This window comes from Lichenostomus cassidix, chromosome 4 (genome assembly GCF_008360975.1).
Source record: "Lichenostomus cassidix isolate B80296 chromosome 4, HeHo_3.0, whole genome shotgun sequence".
Lineage (NCBI taxonomy): Eukaryota > Metazoa > Chordata > Aves > Passeriformes > Meliphagidae > Lichenostomus > Lichenostomus cassidix.
The window spans coordinates 65,206,466-65,231,546 of record NC_139484.1 but is presented as its reverse complement, the minus strand read 5'-3'; the positions used below and the strand labels follow the sequence as shown (position 1 = coordinate 65,231,546).

The window sequence follows — 25,081 nt, the reverse complement described above, 5'->3', positions numbered from 1 at the left end:
ACAAGGTGTTTGTAGCTGTAGTGTTCAAAGGTGACCTAGGTTACAATATAGATGTATTTAAGTATTCTATTACCACCAGCTGTGGGGCATTAGCTGTTATCTCCTGCTGTGACTCACCCCTGATAACTGTTAATGAGCTATCAAGAACCCACTACAGGACTCATGGAATTATCTCATCTATTGTGAGATGCTCCACCCAGGAGGGAGGAGCCAAGCATTCCCACCTGGATATAACCTGGCCTGGGAACTACCTAAGCCAGCCCTGTCTACTGGGTTCCCTGAGGATGTGAGCTATCACTGGACCTTTGGCTGGAGACCAGCCCTTCCACAGGATCCCTGCTTCAACTGAACTACTTCACTTGGACTGCTACTACCACCCTGACTAACAGGGTGTCAGGTTGTATCTGACTTGTTTTATTGCACTTATTTTTTAATTTTCCTATTAAATTATAATCTTGACTTGTGATCTCCCACTGGTTTGTTTTCAAACTAATAGAAAAGGAAACAAAAAAATTGCTACCACCTTGTCTCAGTGACCTGATTTAGAATTTTTTTAATCCACTAATCATTTTCTGTCCCATTTGACTGAGGCAGTGATCCTAGTATGCCATCCTATGAGTTTAGGCAGATATTAGCTTTCACATCCCACACTAGTCCTATAAAGGAAAAAACGCTTCAAGCCTCTTATATGTAAAGAGAGGCAAGATCTCACTGGCCAGTCAGCCCATGTCAGCACAGCATAAAAGATGCTGCCTCTTGCCTGGTCAGGCAGAGAGGAAATGAGAGAGCTGGGAAGGTTAGGGAAGGACTGTGAAGATGCAGAGTCCAACCCCATGGGAAACGTCACTTCCACCCTTCATAGAGCAGCACATTTCCATGAAGACTGAGATTTAGAGGTGGCCTTCTGGAGATGTTTCCAGGCCTGGGATGTTGGGGGTTAATTTTGGTCCAAGATCAAAGATACCAAAACCAGCTGTGAAATGCCAGTCCAGACTAAATTCCTTACCAAAATAAGCATCTGTACTTCAACTTAAATATTTAGTTCACTTGAGATTATTGCTGCTGATTGGGCTTGCCCCTGCATTGTTGAATCATTTCCACCTTGTCTCCTGAAGTCCAAATCTGGTCTTTTAATCCTCAGAAAATGAACAGTTAATATAATGATGTGTTCCAAAAAGATGCTGAGCATTAGAAATCTCATAGCAGTGAGTATAAATACATCTGGTTTTCAGCTGGAGGTCCTTTAAGAGTTACCTGTTATTCTAACTGATTCACATTATTTGCACAGTGGGGCTTTTTGCTGGATTGATAAGCAGTTCTCTGTAAACAACCATTTCATGGCATTTATATGAATGCAGGGTGCCATAATTCTCAGCTTCTCTCATCCCTGCAAGAAAAATTATTCAAGGAAATTCCCCAAAGGGCAAGTCACATTTGGATAAGGCTGGCATCACTCCAAGAGTGTGAGATTGCTAGAGAAAGGGAAATTACTTGAGGAAGAATGAGAATATAGCATTATTTACCAGCTAAGAGCTGATCCTGCAGGGAGTGGAACATCATCTGCCTTCGTATCAGAGGAGACTGAGGCCGCTTCACATCTCAGCCCCAGATTTAACAAACACTGACATGTTTGCACAGTATGTGCTTGCAAGAGGCATTTGTGTAAGTGCAAGGAAGCAGTTTGTACATTAGCAAGGCTGGCAGAGGCATTTTCTGTGCCACTTCAGTATCAGAGTTGTCAAGTGCACTATCAAAAGCTTCAGTAGAAACGGGCTTGTTAATGTACACTGTTTCAGGGCACAAACCATTAGCAGAAGGCTGCAGTTGCTGGATTTTGGGGCTCTTGCTAGTTGACCTATTGATCCATTTATTTATTTATTTAGTGGTAGTAGAAATTGCATGTGAACTGACTTGTACATGAAAGAAAAAGGAACATTCAGAATACATATTTGATCATACCATTGTTTTTAAAATCAGAGAGAAACCAGGACTTTTAAAGCATCCACTTTCAGAGAGTTCATTGTATCATCAACCACATGCCATTTGTTTGTGAAAGGGTGAAACAAGGAAAGACTGGGCATTGTGAACATTATGCCACACACAACCCTACCAGTTACAGTGAACATCCACAGACAGCATGTAAACACAGCTGGGACACAAAAGCAGCACCTTTGTTTCCTTCCTTCCTGCCTGCCTGCCTTCCTTCCTCTCTTCATCTTTTGCAAAAGTCCTGTTCCCACTTGTTCCAAATCCCAGGATGGTGCCCAAATTATTTAGAACAGTGAAAAGCACTGCAGTTTTAAATAGTCAGAAATCATTTTTCAAGCATAAATTCTCCCCATCCTGGCTGATTGAGTTGAGACTGACTGAGAAATTATAAGTTTTCTTTTCAAAAGAAAAGTCTTTTTAAAAGTCTACATTATTGCAGATCATTCATGCCAACTGAAGTCAAGGGAAACAGGCTATAGCTGGTTTTGGTTATGATAACTTTATTTATACTTATTTCTATCACACATCAACTTCCACAGGCCGTATAACAGCTCCCTGTCTTTGGCTAATAAAGCAGTTCTAGTCATCTCATTCAAAATTAAAAATATGACATTGCTGTTGTGCCAGATAAGACATGGGTGTAATCTCCTAACTCTTTTATTTCTTTGTGGCTAAACTGGAAACACACAGAACAAAGAAGAGATATTTCATTACATGACTGCAAATAAATGATATATAAAACCACTACATCCTATGCTTCAGTAAAATAACTTGATGTGGTGAGAAATGCTGTCTGCTAAAGATTTACTTGAAGATTCTGCACTTCTCAAAGAAGGGTTACTTCTCTATATTTCAAGTAATTTTATTTACTTCAAAGTGCAAAAGGAAAAAAAAAAAGTGGAAAATGTTTTTATTTGAGAGTATGTGGTAGCCAAATGCATTGTAGATGAAAATAATGGATAATAACTCTAATCCAGAAGGGGCAGCAGATTCAGCCTGAATTAATTCTAAAGCTTTGTCAAAGAGAGCAATTCATTTTTGGCAGCTTGAAAGCTTAGAAAGCTGGTAGGGGAAGGGCTGCCAGAAATGTGTTTCTTGGAAGGAGACTTTCTACTGAGGATACCCTTTAGAAGTTGATCTAACCTGGGTTACCCACAGATGCTGCTCATGCTCTGGTTTAGCAAGTACAGGGTCTGGGTGGACTTTCCTTCATGCCCAATGCCCTGCAAGATTTTAATCCTCTCTTTAACCTCCTTAGGCTCAGTTTCCATGGTATAAAATGGAAATAAAACTCACAGTGCAAATCTTCTTCTTGAGCCTATCTGGCATGATATCTTACTGCAAGGATCATATAAATCTGATCTATGAAGTAGATTGATCTGTTAAAAAATGTGCCATAGTTGCACTAAACCATCATTTTCTCTTAGAAAATGCAACAGTAACATTATGTAAAAAGTCAGTGGAATTACAATGGTGTAGAACAAATCACTGACCATTTTTTGAGCTCCACATAAAACTGGAAAATGCTTCCCCTGGTGCTGTTAAACTGCAAGAAGTCTCATCTGCTTGGCCTAGATAACATGGGTGAGCTTTTATAATGTTTTCCTCCTGTTATCCTTACAGGTCTGGTGCAATGAAGACTTTGTCTAACTCCAGCTGTAATTATTGGTAAGAACAGCAAGGGCACCCCTTAGGGCAGAGTCCACCTGTGACATTTAGGATGTGGTGTCAAATAGCTGCCAGTTGTGGATCAGACTTGGATTTGCTGTCTGTCTCATATGAAAAATCCTGGTCTGAGGAAGAAGGAGAGGGAAAAGGTGGTGAGATCAAAGCTGTCCCATGTCAGAAAAAATAAGGAAAGAAGCTGTTTCTACCTGGCAGCAGTGGAAGCAAACAGCTGCCAGGTCCCCAGCTGTCACTGGGCCAGGTCTGCAAAGTGGGCTTGGATGTGGTGAGGAGTAAAAGAAGGAAACATGGCAGCTGTGGAAGATGTACCCCAAAAACAGGGCAAGAAACTTGACGTCACAGAGCTGCAAATTGGAAAGGGCTAGGATGTGGGTAGGGAGAACAGGTGAGTGTCCCACAAGTATCACAGGAAGAGAGGTAGTGACTGGAGGGAAGAAAGGAAGATATGGATTTTTGGAGATGTTTCTGGGACTTCAGCTGTGGTGAGGGTCTCCTCAAAAGCAGCCAACAAGCTTCTTTGGCAGCCAAGAGGGGAAAGGGTGAAGGTGTGCTAGCAGAAACCAGAAGATGGCTCAGGAAATGCAGTTCAAACAGAAGAACAAAAGACAAAGAGGACTAGGAAAATTGTCAGGGTTTTGATTCAACCTTTCTTTCACTGTGTCAGGCCCATGTGCAAAATCAGCCCATGAGCAAAGCACCTTTGCAGGTCTGTGCACTATGGTTCAGTGTAGTGGCAATCTAAAAATGCCACACTGGAGGACATGTGAGCTCATCCATGTTCCTTCTGCACAAGGGATGAAACCACTTCCTTAAAAAAAAAAGCATTTTCTTAAAAATTAATGCTTAGGCTCCATACAAATTACTGTAACCTCTTGTTCTTTCTCAGCAAGTTCAGGCAATACCAAGCACCCACTTTCTGTTTTCATGATCACTTTAAGAGAAGGAAGTCCTGGCTTTGTGACAACACTGAGGAGCCTCTGCATGGCTGCACATGTTTTCAAACTTAGGCCTTAAGGTGAAAAACCTAAATATTTGTAAATAAAAAGGTTGTTTCCCCTTTCCTCATATAATAGACTTCTGTTTTCCCTAATTACAATGCTAATTAATGGTTTTCACTTCATTCCCACTGTGACATACAGTCACTTCCCAAAGCCTGAGGTGCTGGTGCCTCCATCATCTTGAGATGCAGGTGAGCCCTTTTTCCCAGACTCTCAGCCAGCACCAAAGACAGATGCTTGTGCCTTTTTCATTTGCTTCACTCTCTGTGGATCATTTGATTTTCTCAGCCTGAGGCAGCCTTCAAGAGTTAAGGCAGTAAATGAACCTGTCTGCTTTATGGTTTGTAGCCATCCTGCCTGGCTACCAAACTGCTCTGTATAGTCACATCTTTCCTCTGAGGCTGAAGGAGATCCAGAGGGACCACCCCCACATACACAGCCCTGGTATGTCAGCTGGTGACAGATTCTCCTGGTTTTACCTCCATAAAATTGTGCCCGGAATCCTGAGTCCTATTTGCCTCCATCCATGGCAGAAAATTGTGCATTGGGTTTTGTGTGGCCACTGGGTTTTGTGTGGCCACTGGCACCAGGAGGCATTGCCTCCCTCTTTGGGCAGCTGGCAGTGCTGACTGATGAAGGATGCACGATGTGAGCTCCCAGGGTGGGCAGTGAAAGCAGGAAGCAGGGAAAAGCTTGATTTCTACTCCAGGTGCAGCCTCTCCACCTTTGACTCAGGTTACTTTTCTGACTCATCAAGACCAAGCATGAAGGTAAATGTCTTTTCAGTGTCAGGACTGTTCTCAGTGTGTCTCACCTTTGGTAAAAGCATCCTTCTGCTTGCAAGGTGAAGAGATCATTATTCTTACAGCATCGCTGTATCACCTCAAGAAATAAAGGTGCATACAAATATCACAGGTAGCTGACAAGCTGAAGAGAATTAGTGCTTGCTCCTTCTGACCCTCAGTCACACACTCTCTGCTGACCTTCTGCCTTTTTTCCAGCTTCAGTCTCACCAGAATCCCCAATACTGTGTTTTGCAGTGAAAAAATTACAAAGAGCAGCTCAGTTCGTGATAAACACAGTGCAGTCAGGAGCACATGTAGCTTTCATGTCACTGCAGGCTGCAACACTCCCTCAGCACGGTGGCATCTCCCCCAGCACTCCTCACTTTTGCACAGGATAGCTCTTGCCAAATTCCATAGTAATTAGATAAAACAAGCAGGATCACCTTGATTTGCAGCAGGATAAATGCTATGAGATTGACCTATGCCACAGGGGCCTTCCTAGGCCTTTACTTTGTTTTATTTATGGGAGTGTGTTGAAAGGGATCTCTGGGGTAGCCAAAACATCACAAGAGACTTTGCAGCTGACTCTGTAGCAGCCAGCAGAGCTATTCCATATGCACAGGGTGAGGGTGTTTGACAATACTGGGCTGTTTGGATAAAATGTGTTTAAGAGAAGATAGAAATAACAACTCAACTTCATTTTACAGCTCTGTAAGTGTCTGTATCCCTCACCTATTTTATTTTCTACAGGGATTGCTACTGGTTTTCTGCTTTGTCTTTCAGGAATACACACTTTCCAGTTATGCATGCATTTTGTCTATTAACAGCCTTAGATTTGCAGGCAGTGAGGCCATTTCTTTCCACAGTGACATCAGCCAGTGGAGGAGGTGATTTATTTTAGCACGATGCAACTCCTTGTAATCAGAGTAATATTGCTGCAGTGGCCAGAGGCTCCCTCCACAATGCAGAGCATTTTGACGCAGTGCAAAGACTCCTCCTTGCGATAACAAAAGAGACATTGAGAGATGTGCTCACCAGACCTCCACCACTGATATTAAGTCTTGGAAACAGCATCCCAGGCCTGGGTCCCAAGAGCTGTGCACCAAGCAGCACTGACCCTGCTGCCACACTGTGCCCTGGGCTGTGGAGTCAAGGCTGACAACTGCCAGCATCAGCCCATGTCAATCTGCCTCCACCTGGGTACTGTTCCTACCATAAACAACAGATTGAGAGCTCTTTGGAAAAGGGCAATGCCTTTTTCATTTCTCTGCAAAGCATCCCACTCTCCTCTGGACACTGCACAAAGCTGCTCTGCCGTTTCCAAGGTGATGCCTGGAGGTGAAGCCTGTTATGTATTCTCTTGCAGGTAACAGCAGCTGTAGCTGAGAGATGCCCTTGGATGGGCCATTGTTTGAAAGGGGGTAAAAAAGGCAGAAAGAAAAGATCTATTTGTAACCAATTTTTAAAGACTGGTAAGGAAAAAAGAAATAAAATAAATGCCCTTCTTTTTTTTTCTGAGGTGTGTGTTTTCTAATGCAGTTCAAGTGCTTGCACCTAGGAATGAGCATTGTATCTATGTTGTAAACAACCAAATCAATCACTTGATCCTTGTTTAGCTTTGTCCTGTAAGATAATGGTTACAAATGTTGTTTATGCCTGATATTAAGTCCTGAGTTTCCTGAGGAAGACTGACTTTATAAATCAAAAGGTTCCTTCCAGGGGTATGCTTAGAGGAAGTGCTGGCTACGGGCACAGCACTTCATCCCTCACTGCCTCTGGGACCTCCTGAAATCTTGGGGAGCACTTTGTAAACTTTAAAATACCTTTCTGGAATTTCTTCTCAGAGTTGTTCTACTGTGCAAAAATTACATTATTTTGACCCTGATTTAGCTTCCGTGGAGTCTTTCTACTGATCTTCTTCAGCTTAAAATTTCACAATACCCTGTGGTTTTGCAAGCAGTAGTTTAATAGATGCATTTCAGTCAGTGTGCTGAGAAAACAAAAAGATTACTCCAGAATAAGCCTGTTTCCTTTCTGGTTTTCCTTTCTGTAGCTCCATGGGGAAGCCATAAGCGCATACCATACACACTTGGATGTAATGGACATTTCTTCAAAATGTCTTGATTTCTTAACATCTATTCTTGCAGGAGAGTGTTGATGTCCAGCAAGGCCAGACCAGCACCTTGTTCAGGCTGCTGTCTGCCACTGAAAAATCATTATCAGACATTTTAAAGGATAATTGATAAAGCCAGTCCCAGTCCTGGAACAGGGGCAATGCTCTCATGCACAGGGTGTGAGTCTTGAAGCTGTCCTGTGCAGGGCCAGGAATTAGATTCAGTGATCCTTGTGAGTCCCTTCCAACTCAGGATATTCTAGGATTCCACAAAATGAAGGCAGGGAGATGGTGAGCAGTAAATGCATCAGGGACACTTGAATCACTGTTGTCAGCACATTGAAATGTGCTGGTGGTCAGAACAAAGCAAGGTCAGCCCCAGCCTGACCAAGAAACTCCCCAAGTCCAGAAAACTGGGAAAGAGGATGGATGGAGATGAAGAAAGCCTGGTCGTCTCCCCTCCTCCCTCTAGTCCTCACCAGGAGCATAATACAGTTGTGGTTATGCAAACAAGTACCCAATGAGCTGGAGATCTTTTCCACCATGGCCTGTGATGCAATGGAGACCCGTGGAAGCTGTGCTGGTGTTTGTGGTTGTTCAGGAAGCAAAAGGAATTAGTAAATCATCCACCACAGGAGCACTTTTTTGATGTTTAAATGAGATAGACAACAAATGTATTGGTGTCTGTGTGACAAGGGTGGTTTATTCCCCTCCTTCTCAGGGCCACCACCATTCCCACAGCAGGATTTGCTTTGCAGAGAGAACACCAGGGAGACTCTCCTGCTTTGTAGGAAAGATGCAGGACATGACCTATATTGCAAGAGACACCCTGGGGCCAGCTTAGCAGTTCAAGATTAACTCTGTTTGCACTGCTTAGCCTGGCACAGAGCTGACACAGTGTGGAAGGGCTTGACTGCCCCTCTCAAGCTCAGGGCTGTCCTCACCCTGGCTGTCCCAACAGCAGGATGGCAACTGTGCAAGAGCTGCGGGTGGCTGTGGAAGGGTGCCTGAGCATCAGCATGGGATGCTGCAAATCTTCTGCCTCCACATCCAGTGGCACAGCACTGTATTAGGTCATGTATTTGTTTTTTGTAACCAGAGGAATTGGGCTAGGGTGTGGTAGGGAAATAGTGAAAGTTTATTTTCCATAGAAAACAATTAAAGAAAGCCACATGGAAGATCAAAAGCACACTGATACCTATGCTGTGCAAATCCTTGGCACACAGCAGCTCTGCTTTCTATCTGTGTAAGGATACTTATTTACTGTGCTGAGTTCCAGGCAGCACTGTGGTACATCCAGAGGGCACTATAGGCATCTCAATTAGGCTACAAGCATCATTTCAGCACATTTTGTGTATAGTCACTGGCAGATTATAGACTTACTACACATTTCTTCCAACTGGCAGAGGGAGCTCCAAAGAACTCGAAAGCTGTTTCAAAATAAATCTCTCTTAACACTTACGTCTGCTCATGAAAGTTATGGTCTTTTAATCTGTCTCCGACGTGCTGAACTTCTGCAACGTGCTTATTGCTACTGATTTACAGTCCTTCAGAGTGCATTCAGGGCTGGCAAAAAGGTCCAGCAAGGCAGACAAGGGCAAAGGGAAAGAGGCTGCTACAAGCAGGGGCTGCAGTCCCCTGCCCAGAAGCAGTCACTGTCCCCTGTTTTGGGTACATCACATAATGCTGTGGGCTGTGCTCATGCAGCAGCTGTGGGGATGAGGTGATGCCCTGCCCTGCTCCTGGTGAGCTGTTGCCAGTCTCCCTTAGGCACCTGGCTGCCCATTCTGGAGTGGGGTGCACCTGTATCACTGGGAAGCATGAGACCTCAAATCCTGTGCTCTGTTTTGGGCCCATCACTACAAGGACACTGAGGTGCTGGAGCATGTCCAGAGAAGGGCAAGGAAATTGGAGAAGGGTCTGGAACACAAGTCCTACAAGGAGCAACTGTTGGAACTGGGGTTGTTCAGCTCATCACTTGATTGGGCAAAGAACCCAATGCCTCCTCTGTGGCCATCACCAGGTTCCAGCTGTGCACTGGGACAGACTGTCACTGCTGGCAGGGAGCACACTGACACATTGCCTGTGAGAATACAAACACTTTACTCCTCATCTTTAAGCCTCCTGAAACATCAGGATAACCTCAGAGACGGTTTGGGAACCATGAGGAGGGCATGAGAGAGGTGGAAGTGTTTCCCTGTGTGGTGGAGGGGCTTGGAGTAGGGGCAAGCCAGCAGCAAGCACCTTGCTGTGGACGTGACTTGGGCTGACAAAATGCAATTACTGGAACTGGCATTTCTCCAGGAACCCAGGATTAATGATCAGATTCACATGAAACCTATTACCTCCCCATAAATACTCAACAACATTTTAAAGAGTTAATTTATTTTCCTCTCCTCTTCTCTTCTTCTGCAATTTGCATTATCAGTTGCTAAATATATTATGGCATGCTTTACCCAATTCACCACTTCAAAGACCTCCCTGTAGCAATTTCATAAGTAAATCACTACTTGATCTTATAACTCAAGAACACTGTGTCAACCACAGGAATTTTATTTCGGTCCAAATCACCATGCTTTTGAAAGCTAATATCCATTATTTTCCTCCAGTAGTTTCATCTGCTCTACAGCAGTAGAAAAAAAGTATTTCTGTCTAGCTGGAACCATTAACTGGAGATCTGTGTAATGGAGACATCCCAATATTACCTGTTAATCTCTCCTCTGGAGCTGAGGTCATTTGAAAAATATGTTTACTTGGTTCACATCCCTAATCTGAGGCATAATTTCTTTTTTCTCACGGACCCTGGAGCACACAGAGATGATCATTGTTTAATCACATCTGGCAGCTTTTCTCCATGGAAAAAATATGATGTACATTTATAACTCAGGGATCCTCAACTCCTCGCTGGCCCACAGGTGACCAATGTGGTATACGAACCACAGCACCAGTGGTCAGGCAAATCAATACTTTCCTACCTTTTGACCCTTTTACAACACCAGTTGGCCTTGTACTAGCAGTTGTCAGGGTTCCTGGAAAAAATAGCTTTCAAGGTGGTCCACTGTTCTGAGCAGAGTCTGGTCTTTGCCTCTCCAAGTAGCAGTGCCAATACTTTATGCTGTTGGCAGACTCTTGTCCTTTCTCCAGCCAGAGAATAAGAAAAATGGCTCATCTGGCTTTTACTCCTGGACTGGTCCACAGCGAAGTGCACCTGGCAAAGTCACAATTAGCTCATGAGTGACCAAGCTGGTGGCACATCATGGCAAGGGAGCAGCCCCAGTGGGAGACACTGCTTCTCACCAGTCACCACCTTGAAGGGTGCTCAGCTGCTAGAGAGAGAAATTACTATGACAACAAAATTAATATGAATTAAAACCAGCATGAATTGAAACAAATTTGATCTAGGAGGGGAAGGATTCCTCTCTTGGCTCAGCACAGGAGCTCACAAAGCCCCATGTACTTTGGTGTGGGTGAGTCAGCAAGAGCTGCATGCTGTGTATCAATGTCCTGCACTGATTTATGATCATAATCATAAATAAAAGTGGTTTTCAAGAAAATATTTAGCTCTTGAAGAAAAATATTTTTCTGTTTTCTGGTGGTGCTGTGTAATTCTTAATATCTAAGCTGCCCAGAAAACTCTGAGAAGGGCCTTATTTGCTTTCCATAGAAATATTTTCAGGAGTTTTTCCTCAACAAGAGGCAGGAAGTTCTTTCCCTCCTTGGTAGCAGGGTTTCCAACCAAGAGTGGCAGCATTAAGAGCACAAGTGACCACCACTATGCTGTGAGGCTGCCAACCCTGAATGTCCCTTCAGGGCTTGCACCAGGCTGCACTTGTTCCAATCTGCTTAAGCTGAGGAGAGATGAGTTTTGCATCCATTCACAGCTGCAGAATGGAATTAATTTCTAAACATACCCCAAAGTGAGATTAAAACACAAACAAGGTCAAATGTTGGTATTCTGAGCAATAATTCAACTTTATTTTTTCATAAAGAAGGCAAGAATGAAAATACAAAAGTGGGGAAGTGTCAATAATTAAGAAGCACAGGAAAGGGATTACCACCACCATGGGTCCAGCACTGGCTCATAGAGTGCATTGAGGAAGATCTGTGTTGGGTGTGATCTGGGGCAGCCAAAGCAGCAGGGTGAGGCACGGGTAGCCTGCTACGAGCAGCTACAAAACTCCACAAGTTTTGCAGAACCCCTTGTGCAGGTTGGGCACTTGCTTATGGAGGGTTTTGAAAGTGGCAGCCTCAAGTACCCCTTGTAGCAATAGAATGTCAGTGGAGAACATCTTTGCTCCCTGAAAGTTCATTGATGGTTGGTATCCAGGTGAAGTATCAAAGCATTTATTGCTTGTTTGGCTAAAGTATCAACTACAAGGCCTTTTAATGACCTGCACGCAGCCTGCCTCATTTCCTAAAATGAAGGAGCTCAAAGCTTTGACTTTCAAACCTCAAACTTCAAAGAGGCACTGGAGAAATACTCCTTACTTTTTACTCCTTCACAACAGCACTTCTCCCTTTCCAGCATTGGATACTTCCAAGGGCTGGGAAGCTCCTGGCAGGATCCCAGCAGACTCTGTTGCTAAATTCAAACTGCCCTCATGTGAATTGTGTCCTTTTTCTGTTCATCTGTCCACCAATGGGCTGGTCAGAGGTTTCTCCTCTTGACTCATATGTAAAACCTAAGGTAAGATATAGGTGAGATTGTTGGCTCACAGCTTAGTGGTGAAGGGAAGAACCACAACTACACATTTTGATGTTTGCCATTTACCTTGAATAATTGCTTCCCTCAAACTGGGCCTGTGGCTGCAACAAATTTTAATAGACTAAATACTTGTGTTAAATGCTCTCTAACAGTTCCCTTGTTAGGCTGAATAAAAGTCAGATTTCTTCAATATGTCCCACCAAGATCCCTAATCATCTCCATTGTTTTTCTCTTGGCTTTCTTAATATTAACAGCATGCAGTTTAAACAGGAACTGCCAGCTTCCTCATCAACTTTAATAACAAGTGTTTAATAATTGCAGGTATAATTATTCACAGCACTGACAAAATTTGCTATTCACCACTAATTTCTTTAAATTACTGACAGCATTAAGCAAAAATAGACTAGTTAGAAAGACATTCATTTTTAATCATTTTCATTACTGTTGTTTAATGAACAAAATCTGCAACTCAGAGTTTCAACAATATTTCAATACCATGTAAAAAGAAAGCCAACAGGATTCTGGGTTGCATTGACAAGGGCATCACCAGCAGAGATAAAGATGTCATTGTCCCACTTGTCAGGCCACACCTGGAATACAGTGTCCAGTTTTGGTCCCCACTATGCAAAAAGATGTGAACAGGCTGGAGAGGGTCCAGAGAAGGGTCAGAAAGGTGATCAGAGGATTGGGAAGCCAGCCATAACAGAAAAGGCTGGGAGAGCTAGGTTTGTACAGCCTTGGGGAAAAGAAGCCTTAGGGCAGACTTTATTGCCATGTCCCAGTATTTAAAGGTTGGCTACAAAAATGGAGACTCCCTGTATCAAAGAGTCACATGGAAAAGAGAGGTAACAGGTGAGATTGGACAAAAGAGGAAAATTTTTCACAGAACCAACAGTCAGTCATTGGGATAAATTCCTCAGGGATGTGGTGGACTCCCCAACACTGGACATTTTCAAGATTCAGCTGGACTGGGTGCTAGGCCATCCTGTCTAGACTGTGTTTTTGCCAGGAATGGTTGGATCAGGGCTCCTTCCAAGCTGGCACTATAGCATAAGAAGGATAAAGCTAATAGTGACCTACATGCACATATGCTTTGGACTTTGGCTAGAAACACTTATTCCAGACCTCTGTCAGGGTGTGTGCCCAGACCAAGATGGTGCAGTACCAGCCAACACTGTACTTCCTCACCTTGGTTTTATCCAATTTGCATGTTTTGATTAATCCCATAAGAAATCAGGGAGACACAGCACAAAACCCTGCACAAAGGTTTGGCATAAACCCAAGTCTGCCTTCAGCTGTCACTTCCTCCTGTCTCTGAGGTCAGTGCATCTGTGAGGATGTTTCCTACACGTTCCCACCTGGGACAAAACCCTTTTTCAGAAGAAATCTGGCAGCACAGGTCAGCTTCCCAAGTCACTCAGGGCATGTCAGTGCTGGATGGTCTCTCCCATGGGATCTTGGCTGCAGCATGAGGTAGGAGCAGCATAACTCAGTTTGGGAAGCTGAGTTCCTGCCTGTCCAGGAGCCAGCCAAACACCAGGCATGTCCTAGCAACAGCCTCAGACTCTTCCTATGTGTTGGATCTGACCTATATCAGGCACACAGAGTTTTCTATCCCAGTGAACTGCCTTGTGTCCTGGTCTGGCTTACCATGATTCTGTCTGGGCATCACTATGGCATGACATGGGGGATGGAGGACACAAGCCCAGGACCACAGGTATTTTCCAGCCTATAAACATAACACCTCACCCAAGGGATGCCTCAGATATTAAGGGTGCAGGCCTGTGGATATTTGCAAATTCACATGTGGAAACCCAGAGGGATGACTGAGGATGTTAGAGTTGACCAGTCTCACTCCTGTCCAGAATATCCAAGCATTGCAAGTCCAGCTGTAAAATCAGTGTGTAGGTTAGGTAAATGTATAAACATTTGTCTTCAAAATAATGTCAAAAAAAGCTTTTTCTAGGCATCCTAACAGATACAAAACAATACTAAAACAAATAAAATCCTATAAAATATCTAGGTAGCAATGTTGAGGTGTAACAAGAGTTTACACAGCTTTCCTTTCCATTTCTCTAATAGCAAACCCATTCTACTTCCCTTGCATTTCCAAGGAGCTGCTGTGCACACGACACAATTATTTCATTCATCTCTTCAGATGAATAGGTACTGCCCTGCTCTGGCTCTGTGAAACCCCATTGCTGCCAGAGGGAGTGGTAGGTTCGCAGCAGATCCAGCAAACAGGGCACCAGCCTTTTCCCTTGGCATCCCCAAACACATGGCAAACAACAGCCCTGCTTTCTCAGGGAAGGAGGCTCTGAAATGAAGGCTCTGCCTGACTTCATGCATGGGAACCTGATGGCATTTATTAAATCCCCAACCTGCAGTACAGCTTGAATTGCTCCTCTCTGCTCCCCTCCAAAAACAGCTTTGGGGGACAATATGCAGCTCCTGAAGATGGCTGTAGAAGTTTATGGAACTGGCTGAGTTTTGCTGATCAAATAAAATTAATAATAAAATCGATTTTAGGCTCCAAGCACCTCCAGCTGGAAGTCCTCTTTCTTTCTGGGTGATGGTGACAACGGCTGAGCAGCACTTTGTTCCATGCAATGCTCTCTGCCTTCAAATATGAGAGGTGGCAGAAGGCAAAAATAACAGGGAAACTGATGGCAAGTCTAATACACTGTCTCTACAGACAGAGAACGCTCGGAATGCCCAAAGCACTTCAAATATTTTTTAGGCAGAAGTGTCAGAAAATCAGTCTTTTGTGAGCACTCTTCTAATTAGCTCTTTGCAATTCATGAGGCCTCGCGTTGAGCAGACAGCTCCCTTCCCAGCGGAGTCCTGGCTGCTCCTGCAGCCCTGAGCTCAATTTGCTCAGCTAAGGGGTGTTAATGCTTCAGTATGCAGCAGGCATTTTCTTAAATGTTGAAAGACTTAAACAAATTGTAGCCATCCTATAATTTGGCAGGTTAGAAAAGAAGCTTTTAAGGAGCCTTGTAAAACGAATGACTTAAACCCTCACCCCAGGCTATTCTTAAAATTCATTTGTCTGCACTCCAGCAAGAAGGAAAGCACAAATACATGCATGATCCATGTCTAAAATTTTGATTTCTGAATTAGTTAGAAATACGCTTCAATCTTTGTGGCAACTAATAAATTATTTGGGGAAATGGTGTTGAAACAGTGGTCACAGAAATAGCCACAGTTTCATACCCTTCCTCTGCTGAGCAAGGCTTGAAATGAGATTTATGGAGGAATTTATGGCAAAGGAAAGAAGCCATAGCACACCGCCTCCTTGCAGCAGAGTTTTAATGACTAATTTTCATGCTCCCTTCCACTGCAATATGTGTGCTTTTAATCACACTAATTATGAAATGCCCACTTGTGACGAGGCTGCAAATCAAAATATGCAAAAAGAGCTACACACAAGTTTACATAAAAAAATAATGCTGCTCTATCTATCCCATCCCACAGAGCCATAAGGCACCATGTGGGATAAACTCCTGCTGGAGAAAGTACAAGCCCTCCTCCTTCCCCAGGGAGCAAGGAAAATCCCTCACTAGATATGAATACCTTTGGTGTACTCCCTGTGAAAAAAGTTCCCATATAAAGAGTTAGAATTTGCTTAAAATGGACATCTGCAAGTGCTCATATAGACACACCTCTAAGACCATTATTCCCTTGACATCTGTAACCTTTGCATTAAATAAATATCATAACCTGTTATTTTTCTGTGTAAGACTTTTAATGCTAATATCTTGTCCATGAAATATGAGGGAGGAAACAGGATTATATATAAGCAGTTCTCCATTACCATTTTCATTCCTAATGTATTTGCTTTTAACTCCTTACCTACTTAAGGTAATGTCTACTACAGAAAATAAAAATACACAAAGTCTGAATCTACAATCTGTTGGTAGCAGAGTTACCAGGGGGGAATTAAGGCCTTCAGATTTACATTGCTGGTGTGATCAGGGGCTTTACTGAATGAAAGATGTGGCAAAAAATATTCAAAATATTTTTATATGGTCTTTGAGACCTCTCATTCCTAACAAAACAAGAATATATCACATCACCTCTGCATTCAACCTACACCACTGACATGGATGGGATCCCTCCCTGAAGGGACATGTCAGACTCTGCATTTGGACACAGCGCTGACAAACTCTCCTTAGCATTTCTGTTCCTTTTACCTTTACTGAATCCTCAAAGAGAAAGTGTAGGAGGACTTGGGATTTCCAAAAGAATATGAAGAAGCTCTAAAGCATCTCATTGTTCTCAGGCCCTAAATCAACAGCAGCAAACCACAATGGATTTGGTCTTCAGATAAAACACAAACAGCCAAGCTGGGTTTTACATCAGCAGGTAACACAAACATAAAAAAGACGTAAAATATTTGGAAGTTAAACCGTCCTCACAAGCCCCAGGGCTCAACTGCATGCTCTTGACCGAGAGAATAAAATGGATTTTAACAGAACATATGAAACAGATTTTAACAAAACATCAGAAATTAGCCTTCACTGCCACCAAGTGTAGATCAGACACAATACAAGGATACATCTCCACAGTTAACGAAAGCATCGTAGATGACATCATGTCACCTGTCAGCATTGCCCCAGACCTGTGTCACCATCCTAATCCAGCCAAATAGAGCTTTGAGCTCTGTAGCCAGAATGCAGCTATGGCCCTGCTAATCTGTTTCACGTGACATGCACTGACACTCACCCTTGGCAATTCCCCTTTGCCAGCTGTCTGCTCACACAAAAATCAGCTGCAAACACACCTGTACACTTTCCTCTGTAGTTCCAATTTCTAGCTCATGATGTTCCTGCACCGATCCCCACTCCATACCCTTGGTCTCCACTTCAGCCTCGAGGATAATCCTCCCAATCTCAGCCTTCACTTTGGATACTGCAGCACTGCAAACATTACCCAGATTACATGTTCATCTCAGCCACTGGACCATGGTTCATACCTAGCTCCCTAGACCAGGGCAGGATTGTCCTGGACCAGGTCTTTAAAGTCACAAACTGATATCTGGCTCATGTTTCGTATTTACCCCTTCTGCTGTCCAAAAATGGTGGTCATACACCATCACAGCCCAGTGAGACCAGCTTTCTTCAGTTGCTGCAAGCTTCATCCAACTACAGCACAGATCTGGCTGCAGATCAGAGAGAGGAACTGGTGGGTCTGATATTCCAGCAGAAGCAGATCAAGGGCTTAACTGAAGCAGCAAGGATTCACCCAAAACAACAGCCTTCCTGCCCACACAGCTCTCTGTTTAAAAGCCCTGCAGGTTATTTTATTTCGTGATGGAGATTGTCACATTAATACTGATTTATAAGCAAAAGATCCATTATTACACAATGAACTCTAAAAGGGAAGGAGGGTACCACAGAAAGGAAAAAAGTAATAACTTTATTTTAGGATAAAAACATAAAGTATAGGAAAACAGTGGATTGCTCATCAGTGCTCGGAAAGGTACCTACTCCATATGTGTACAATATAAAGAGTAAAAAGGAAAAAGATATTTAAAAAGCAACTAACAGGAATAAGACAAGAGCATCAGTAAACAGTATCCCTTTAGTTTCTCAGGAGGAAGAATTCAAACGACCTTTGCTGTGACTTTGGAGCTGCCAGAGCCCCAGTGCTCTCCTCAGCGTTCCTGCTCACCCTCTCTGCAGCGGCTGCTTCACACGCCGCGGGCAATGGGACCCCCAGGTGCTGCCATGGTCCAACACCCTCCCACCCCCTTCACTGCTCTCTCTCTCTCTGGCGCTGCCTGCCGGGCTCCCCCCGCTCACCAGCCCACCTCGGCGTCGCCCCGTTGCCCCTCTCGTCCCTGCATCCCTCCCGCCCCGGGCAGCGCCTTTCTCCTTTGCTGCACACAACACACTTTGCTGGCCCCGGGCTCTGAAAGGCTTTGCTCTTCAGGAATTTTGCCCCCAAATCGATGACTCCGGCGCAATGAAAAGAACAAACGCTTCCGTTTGATCATTCCAATTGTTTTATTTCAACAAGAGCATGAAGCTCTTGCCTTCTAATTGGGAAAGACACAACTCGGCTGCCTAAGGAACATATCCCTTTCCCTGATATGTGCTGAATAATATCATTTCTGAGAAACAAAAGGGCTTCCTGACACTTTTCTTTACAAACTAATCTCTAGTTTAAGCTATCAAAACTCTCTACCTTCAAACACTTGGCTCTCTTTAGCCAAGCTAAAGTCTACTTAAATTACATTATCATGCTATTTTATAATAAAAGTAGAAGATTTGATCAATTATTGAGGAATTACTTTAATATTATTTAATATTATTTTATGAACTATTTGGAAAATTATTTTACTAATTATTTTATTCATCCTGTTTTTAATCCTAATTTTATGAATTATTTTATTCATCCTGTTCTAACAGGATGAATATTTCAAACAGAAATAGAAAGTCTAAGATAGCCTTCCTCTTATTAACTTAAATTCAAGCAGGAAGGACCACTAACATCTAGCCCTAGTTTTAACAACAGGATTTACCTACAGAACTCCTAAACTAATTCTACTACTTTCAATCCTAAAATTCTTGAGGCAGGGGCTACAGTATAGCCAGGCTATAGCCTGGCTGCTGAAAGGGGCTTTAAACTAGGTTTGTTGGGGAAATCCTCTCCATCCCAAGGCTGCCAGTGGGATGCCAACAGCTGTCCTGGATGCCTGAAACAGCACAAAAGGCATTCCAGGTACTCCAGCCGAGGCATCTGCTTTCTTCACGGCCTGCCTCAGATGACTCTGCACGAAAAAAGGTTTTGGCATGGACAGCAAAGGAGAGGAAGCAGAAGCGTGCATACGCCTCCCTTGGCATCACGGAGACTCGGTGCGAAGCCTTGTGCAACTGCAGCTCGGGAACAGGGATTTGAGTCTCCCGAAGCCTCCGCGCAGAGCCCTGAGCGCCTTCCTGAAGGGGGAAGGCCGCCGCGTGGCGACAGCTGCAGCCGAGCCCTCGACTGGCGTCTGCTCAGAGCACGGCGTGTCCCACTGCAGCGAGTCTTCCTCGCACCAAGAGGCCCACGAGTGGCGTGAGCAGGACACCGAGTCGCTCCCTTCCTCCCTATTCCCGCCTAGGTCGCCGCTGCTCTCTGACCGTAATTCGCTTGGGATTGGAGTGACACTTGTGAGTGACAGTGAGTCACTCCATTCCTCCACATCCCCGCTTTGGTCGCTGCTCTCTGCCCGTAGTTGGCTTGAGATTGGAGTGACACTCGTGAATGAAAGCGAGTCACTCCGTTCCTCCCTATTCCCAATTTGGTGGCTGTCCCCTGATGCTAATTCACTTGGGATTGGAGTGACACTTGTGAGTGACAGTGAGTCACTCTGTTCCTCCACATCCCCGCTTTGGTGGCTGCTCTCTGGCACTAATTCGCTTGAGACTGGAGTGACACTCGTGAATGAAAGCGAGTCACTCCGTTCCTCCATATTCCCACTTTGGTGGCTGCCCCCTGATGCTAATTCACTTGAGAATTCACTTGGAGTGACACTTGTGAGTGACAGTGAGTCACTCCCTTCCTCCCTATTCCCAGTTTGGTCGCTGCTCTCTGACCATGCTTCACTTGGGATCGGAGAGACACTGGTGAGTGAAATGGAGTCACTCCGTCCCTCAGTACTCCAGCTCAGGGTTGAGCTGTCTGAGCCTAAGTCACACCAGGGGACCACTGAGGCACTGGTTTCCTGCGAGCAGGAGCCTTCCTCCAGTGCTGGGGGCCACCAAGCAAGAGCAGCATCCCTTCTTCTCGCTTCTGCTTCCGCTTCTGTCACTACCCAATGCCAACCTTCCAGCGGCCCTGGAGAGGGGCTGCGGGAGCAGCTGGGGCTGTGCAGGGAAGCCGCCTGGCTCTCTGGCCCCGCTGCGGGGGCTGCTGCTGCCGCTACCACCACTGCATCCTCGCCTGCAGACGGGTGCCGCTGTGTCCCCGGCCGCTGGCCGCGTGGCCGGATCACAGCTGCCATCCTGCTCAGGGCAGCACAGGCCCTGCGCTGCAGGGAGCGCAGCAGGGCCTGGCCGCGGCCTCTGGGGCTGTGCGGGGCCGCTGCCCGGCTCTCTGCTCCTGCTGCTGCCGCCTGCTCGCCCGAGGCACGGCCAGAGTCAGGGCGCTCCTCTTGCCGTGAGGCCCGTGACTCCCCGCCACACGCCTGCACGCAGGACAAGGAGGAGAAGGATGGTGAGGCGGTGGGCGAGGGAAATGGCTGCCATGGCAACAGCAGCTCCCTCCGGGACGGTGACGGCAAGGCCCAGCCCAGCCCCGGCCCCGAGACACCTCTGGACTCTACCCCGTGCCGTACCTTCTGCCTCCTGGGCCATCTCAGCAGCTTCTGCTCGGGCTGGCCGTCGGTGCTCTTCGGCTCCGGAGCCATCTCGGCCTTGCCGTGACACTGACGGACCGCCTGTGACAAGCGCTGAGCTCTCCTGGGCTGTGCTGCCTCCTGACAGAGGTGCGCTCCCGGGAGTGGGCTCTGCGCCGGGGCTCTGCGCCCTTTTATCGCCTCCTGCTCGAGGCTGCTGCGGCCCCAGCGTGTCACAATGGCCTCTGCGCACCGTGAGGCCGCACGTCACAAAGGAGCCTGGAACGAGCGCGCTGCTGTCACCATGGGCCTGTCCCGCTGGAAAAAGGGCGAGTCGGGAAGGATTCTTTTCTGTGGATTTCTCGGACGAAAAATGAAGCCCAAAGGCGGCGATATTCTACCTGGGAACTGTTTCTTGATGAAGAAGGGTAAGCGTGCCTACTGATAGAAACAAATTCACAGGCCGGCAATTTTAGGAATATAATATTGAACCTTTATTAGGAGAACAAAGACTTACGACCGGGAGGGACTTGCTGGTTTGCCTTATTCTCAGTCCCGCACCTTATTCATTTTAATGTGTGCTTAAGTACTTTCTGGAACTGTTACATATTCATTAAGTCCAAAAAAACCTATTTACACTCCAACCATCCCTCCTTCTTCGCTCTTTGCCCCTGTCCGCCAGGCCGGCGACATCTCGGTCTTCTGCTTTGTTTCAGGCTTGACGGCTGAAGTTTCCTGTAGCCCCAATTCAATTGATGGTTGGCACTTTTTTCAGGGAGGTGTGACTGTAGATCACAGATGTTTTGGGATGCATGAGATCTGTTTCTTTTTCTTCCTTCAGGGCGTCTTGGTCTCTGGCTTTGTGGCTTATCAGTTTAAAAGACATCTATTACCGTGAATTTCTTGCCACGTTTCTAGCACACTACAACTATTACACAGTTTATAATTCACTCTAACTTTGTTTCTACTTAACTAGATTTTATCGAAGTGCTACTTTACACAGTGCTTTATCACTTCTAAATGCTAAATTCATCTATGCGAAAGCCAGCATTCGCTAGCCACTCATTTATCGCGCTACCGAAGGGAGACAGAGAAAAGAACAAAGAGGGGAAATAAGAGACGGGGAGAGAAAGAGAGTAGCGGACAGATGGTGCTGCAGGCGGCGGCGGCTCCGTCGGGCAAAGAGCGAGGGCGAGGCTGTCGCGGCGGCGGAGCTGCCTGGGCGAAGCGGCGGAGCAGGGCAGGACAGGGGCAGAGCGGAGAGCCAGCCAGGGAAGGAGCGGCGTGACAGGGAGGAAAATGCGAAGAGGGGGAGGGGGCAGAGCTGACCCTCCAGGCGAGCCCCCACTCCCTTCGACAAACCCAAAGAAAATCCACCCCGCCACCCCCACACGCCCCCGGGGTTGTGTCGCAGTTTGCTGCTGTGATGGGCTTGGCCCTCTCGCAGCGTGACTACCGCGCACTTTTCCCGCAGGTTTTTTCCCGGGCATCGTGCGATCTGCTGCTCCGGCAAGGGGAGGTCGCTTGCAGAGCAGCAGTGGAAGGTTTCTCTCTCCAGATTGGCTGCCGGGCAAAGCCTCCCCGGGGACAGAGGAGCTCCCAGCACGTCTACAGACCCGAAGGTAATTTTTTTCACCTCCCGTAGAACATTTGTTGAGGCATAAATAAAAATGGGAACGGTCTCTCTCAGGGCCATTTGCCAGCACCCCTAGGACGGCAGGGTGGGGGGCTCGGGAGCAGCCGGAAAGCGGCGGGAGCCACTTGGAAGCAGTTGTGCCCCGCTCTGCTTTCCCCAAGGCAGCCTCTGCTTTCCCAAAATCACGGAGGCTCCAGCCGGCCCAAGGCATCACCTCCCGCCCAGCCCCGGTGCCCGCAGGCTCCGCAGAGCTCAGCCCTGTCTGCACGCAGCAGCTCGGGCTGCCACCGCCCGGGGCAGCCAGCGACGGCCGGCTGACGTGCAGGTGCGAGAGAGATCAGCTCCTCGTCGGTAGAATTGCCTCGCTAAGGTTTGGGGCTCGCCGCCCAGCGCGCCTTTCCGTGCAGAGCTGTCAATAGATCTAGTCGCTGCACGCTGTGCGGGGATCGGCCTCTTGCACAGCGGGCGGTGGTGGTTTTGACTGGCCTAAAAAGTCAGCACTTTTATCTTTTACATCCCAAAGAGTGTTAAACCTTTCAGACGCTGTTTTAGTAGGTCTGAGGAAGTGTCTCTGGGGTGGGGCGTGGCATTTAGATGGCTCCTGTGTGTCCTGAGTGAAAGTTCTAGAAGTTTTTTTAATCACGTCCTGCAGTCAATCTGGTGGCTCTGAAAGTGATGGACATGGTGCTGGCCAAGTCTGGGCCAATTAGAAGTGCTAGTTATGCCTCTGTGCAAACATCTTTAAGAAAAGACCAAAACAAGGTAGGCATGCACTTCTTTGTCGTTAGAGGAGGTGGACGTAAAATATGTGAGGGAGAAGAACATGCAGACAGCAAGGTCAGTGAAGAAGGTGGGGGAGGAAGTGCTCCAGGTGCCAGGGCTGAAAACTCTCCGCTAGCCATGGTGAAGGCCATGGAGGGGCAGGAGGTTCCCCCTGCAGCCCATGGAGTCCCCAGGAGTGCAGAAATCCACCCACAGCCCACGCCAGAGGAGCAGGCGTGTGCTTGGAAGAAGCTGTGATCCAGGGGGAGTCTCATCTAAATAGTTAAAGTTGCAGAGGCCTTGCCAGGGAGAGAAAGGCCTTGCTCCTGGGATGGAGAGAGCCTGGCTTCGGCTCGGGAGAGTCTGCACCTTACGGACAGGTGACTCATGCTGCAGCAGAATTTGGGCGGGATGCTGCTTGTGAGATTGGACCCACGCCAAAGAAGTTCCCAGAGGATTGTCTCTCGTGGGAGGGACCCCATGGCTAAGTAGAGGACCCCTCTCCCTGATAGAGTGAGCAGAGAACAAACCTCTCACCCTGCCCCCTGCCCGTGCTGTTGGTTTGGAAAGAGGGAAGGGGGGGTGAGCAGAGAAACTGTTTCTTAAGAGGGAGGGGGTGAGAGCAGAGAAACTGTCTAAAAAGAGAAAAAGGTAAGTAAAAATAAAGAGTATTTGTGGTAGAAGAATTGTGGTGATGAATATTTATGGATCTGCTCTTTGGACTAAAAGATACCCCACACCCTGCCCCTCTACCCGAGCTGTTGGTTGGAAGGAGAGAGGGAACAAAAAATGCTGTCTTAAGAGGGAGGGGGTGAGTAAACAAAATGGTGTATGAAAAGCTTATTTTACTGCCTGCCGGGCTCCCCCCGCTCACCAGCCCACCTCGGCGTCGCCCCGTTGCCCCTCTCGTCCCCGCATTCCTCCCGCCCCGGGCAGCGCCTTTCTCTTTTGCTGCACACAACACACTTTGCTGGCCCCAGGCTCTGAAAGGCTTTGCTCTCCAGGATTTTTGCCCCCCAAATCGATGACTCCGGCGCGATGAAAAGAACAAACACTTTCGATTGACCAATCCAATTGTTTTATTTTCACCTGTTAAGAGAACCCTCTGCCTACCTGCAGAGTTGAACATAGATGGGTAGACTGAATTGAATACAATTAAATACAGGAAAAATTGAACTATATACAAGAAGACAGACATCTACATAATATAAATTTTTTTTCATTATCTATGAGTTCTTGCCACTATGGAACATTACTGGAACTGAAATATATCAGACTTCTTTTCCTTTAAAGAAAAAAGCATGTAATGATTTTTGTCTTTTTTTCCCATGTTCTGAGGCGTAGTATCCATTTTGAGATGCACAAACTTTGTGGCACTTCACAGGGTACACAAAAGCTAAAAACTTTTTGTTATTTTATAGTTTATGACATCTAAATTTCAATTAGATCTATTTATTGAGACACTAACTCTAAAGTGGTATTTACATGGAGGGGTTGTGCAAAATCATTTAGGCTATGGCTAGTAGACTGTAAAAGATGCACGGTTAAGTGACTCACCCTCACCAGTAATTCCTTAAATCCTCTTCTGATTGTTCCTTTCATGCAGCAGCCACCCAAGGAAAACCAGACATACTTTATTGTTTTTTTGTTAAGCTACTGGCAGAAAGTAGTCTCTGTGACCCTTAAGGATCTGTACAGTTTTAATGTTAGGCTGCTTCTCTTCACACAGTTAATGCTTTAAGCATCAACTCTCTGCTTTTTGGGACACAAATGCAACCATCACTGTCACCTCACTATCCTGAGACAGCCACAGTCCTTGTTTGTAGTTTATCTTACCCATGGGAGCACACAGGAACTACATGTGTGTAACTTTGTAGGAGTCACCCTATTGCCACAATATAGAAACTGCCTATTCCTGCTAAAAGCACTGAACCAAAGCTAGTCCAAACCAGGGCAGGGAAGGTACTGCTATTATTGAGCCAGCCTTTATGTAACAGAACTATTACTATATCCAGCAACATCCTCATTAAAAAAAAACAAAAGCAGAAAACAAAAACAAAACAAAGAAAACCCCAACCAAC

The 25,081-nt window shown here is 45.9% G+C and overlaps 1 protein-coding gene across 3 annotated transcripts; it reads left to right on the top strand.

The window, feature by feature from the left end:
* The first annotated feature begins 20,840 nt into the window (after positions 1 to 20,840).
* LOC146438734 (uncharacterized) lies at positions 20,841 to 22,700 on the top strand. 3 transcript variants are annotated; one of them, XM_085059655.1, is made up of 3 exons: positions 20,841 to 21,030; positions 22,077 to 22,224; positions 22,404 to 22,700. In XM_085059655.1, the coding sequence occupies exons 1-3, from the start codon at positions 20,841 to 20,843 to the stop codon at positions 22,591 to 22,593; spliced, it is 528 nt and encodes a 175-aa protein (XP_084915781.1). In that variant the 3' UTR covers positions 22,594 to 22,700. The 3 variants fall into 3 exon arrangements, with proteins under 3 accessions (XP_084915781.1, XP_084915782.1, XP_084915783.1); XM_085059656.1 differs by having other exon boundaries at positions 22,400 to 22,700; XM_085059657.1 differs by having other exon boundaries at positions 22,293 to 22,700.
* Positions 22,701 to 25,081: the final 2,381 nt, after the last annotated feature.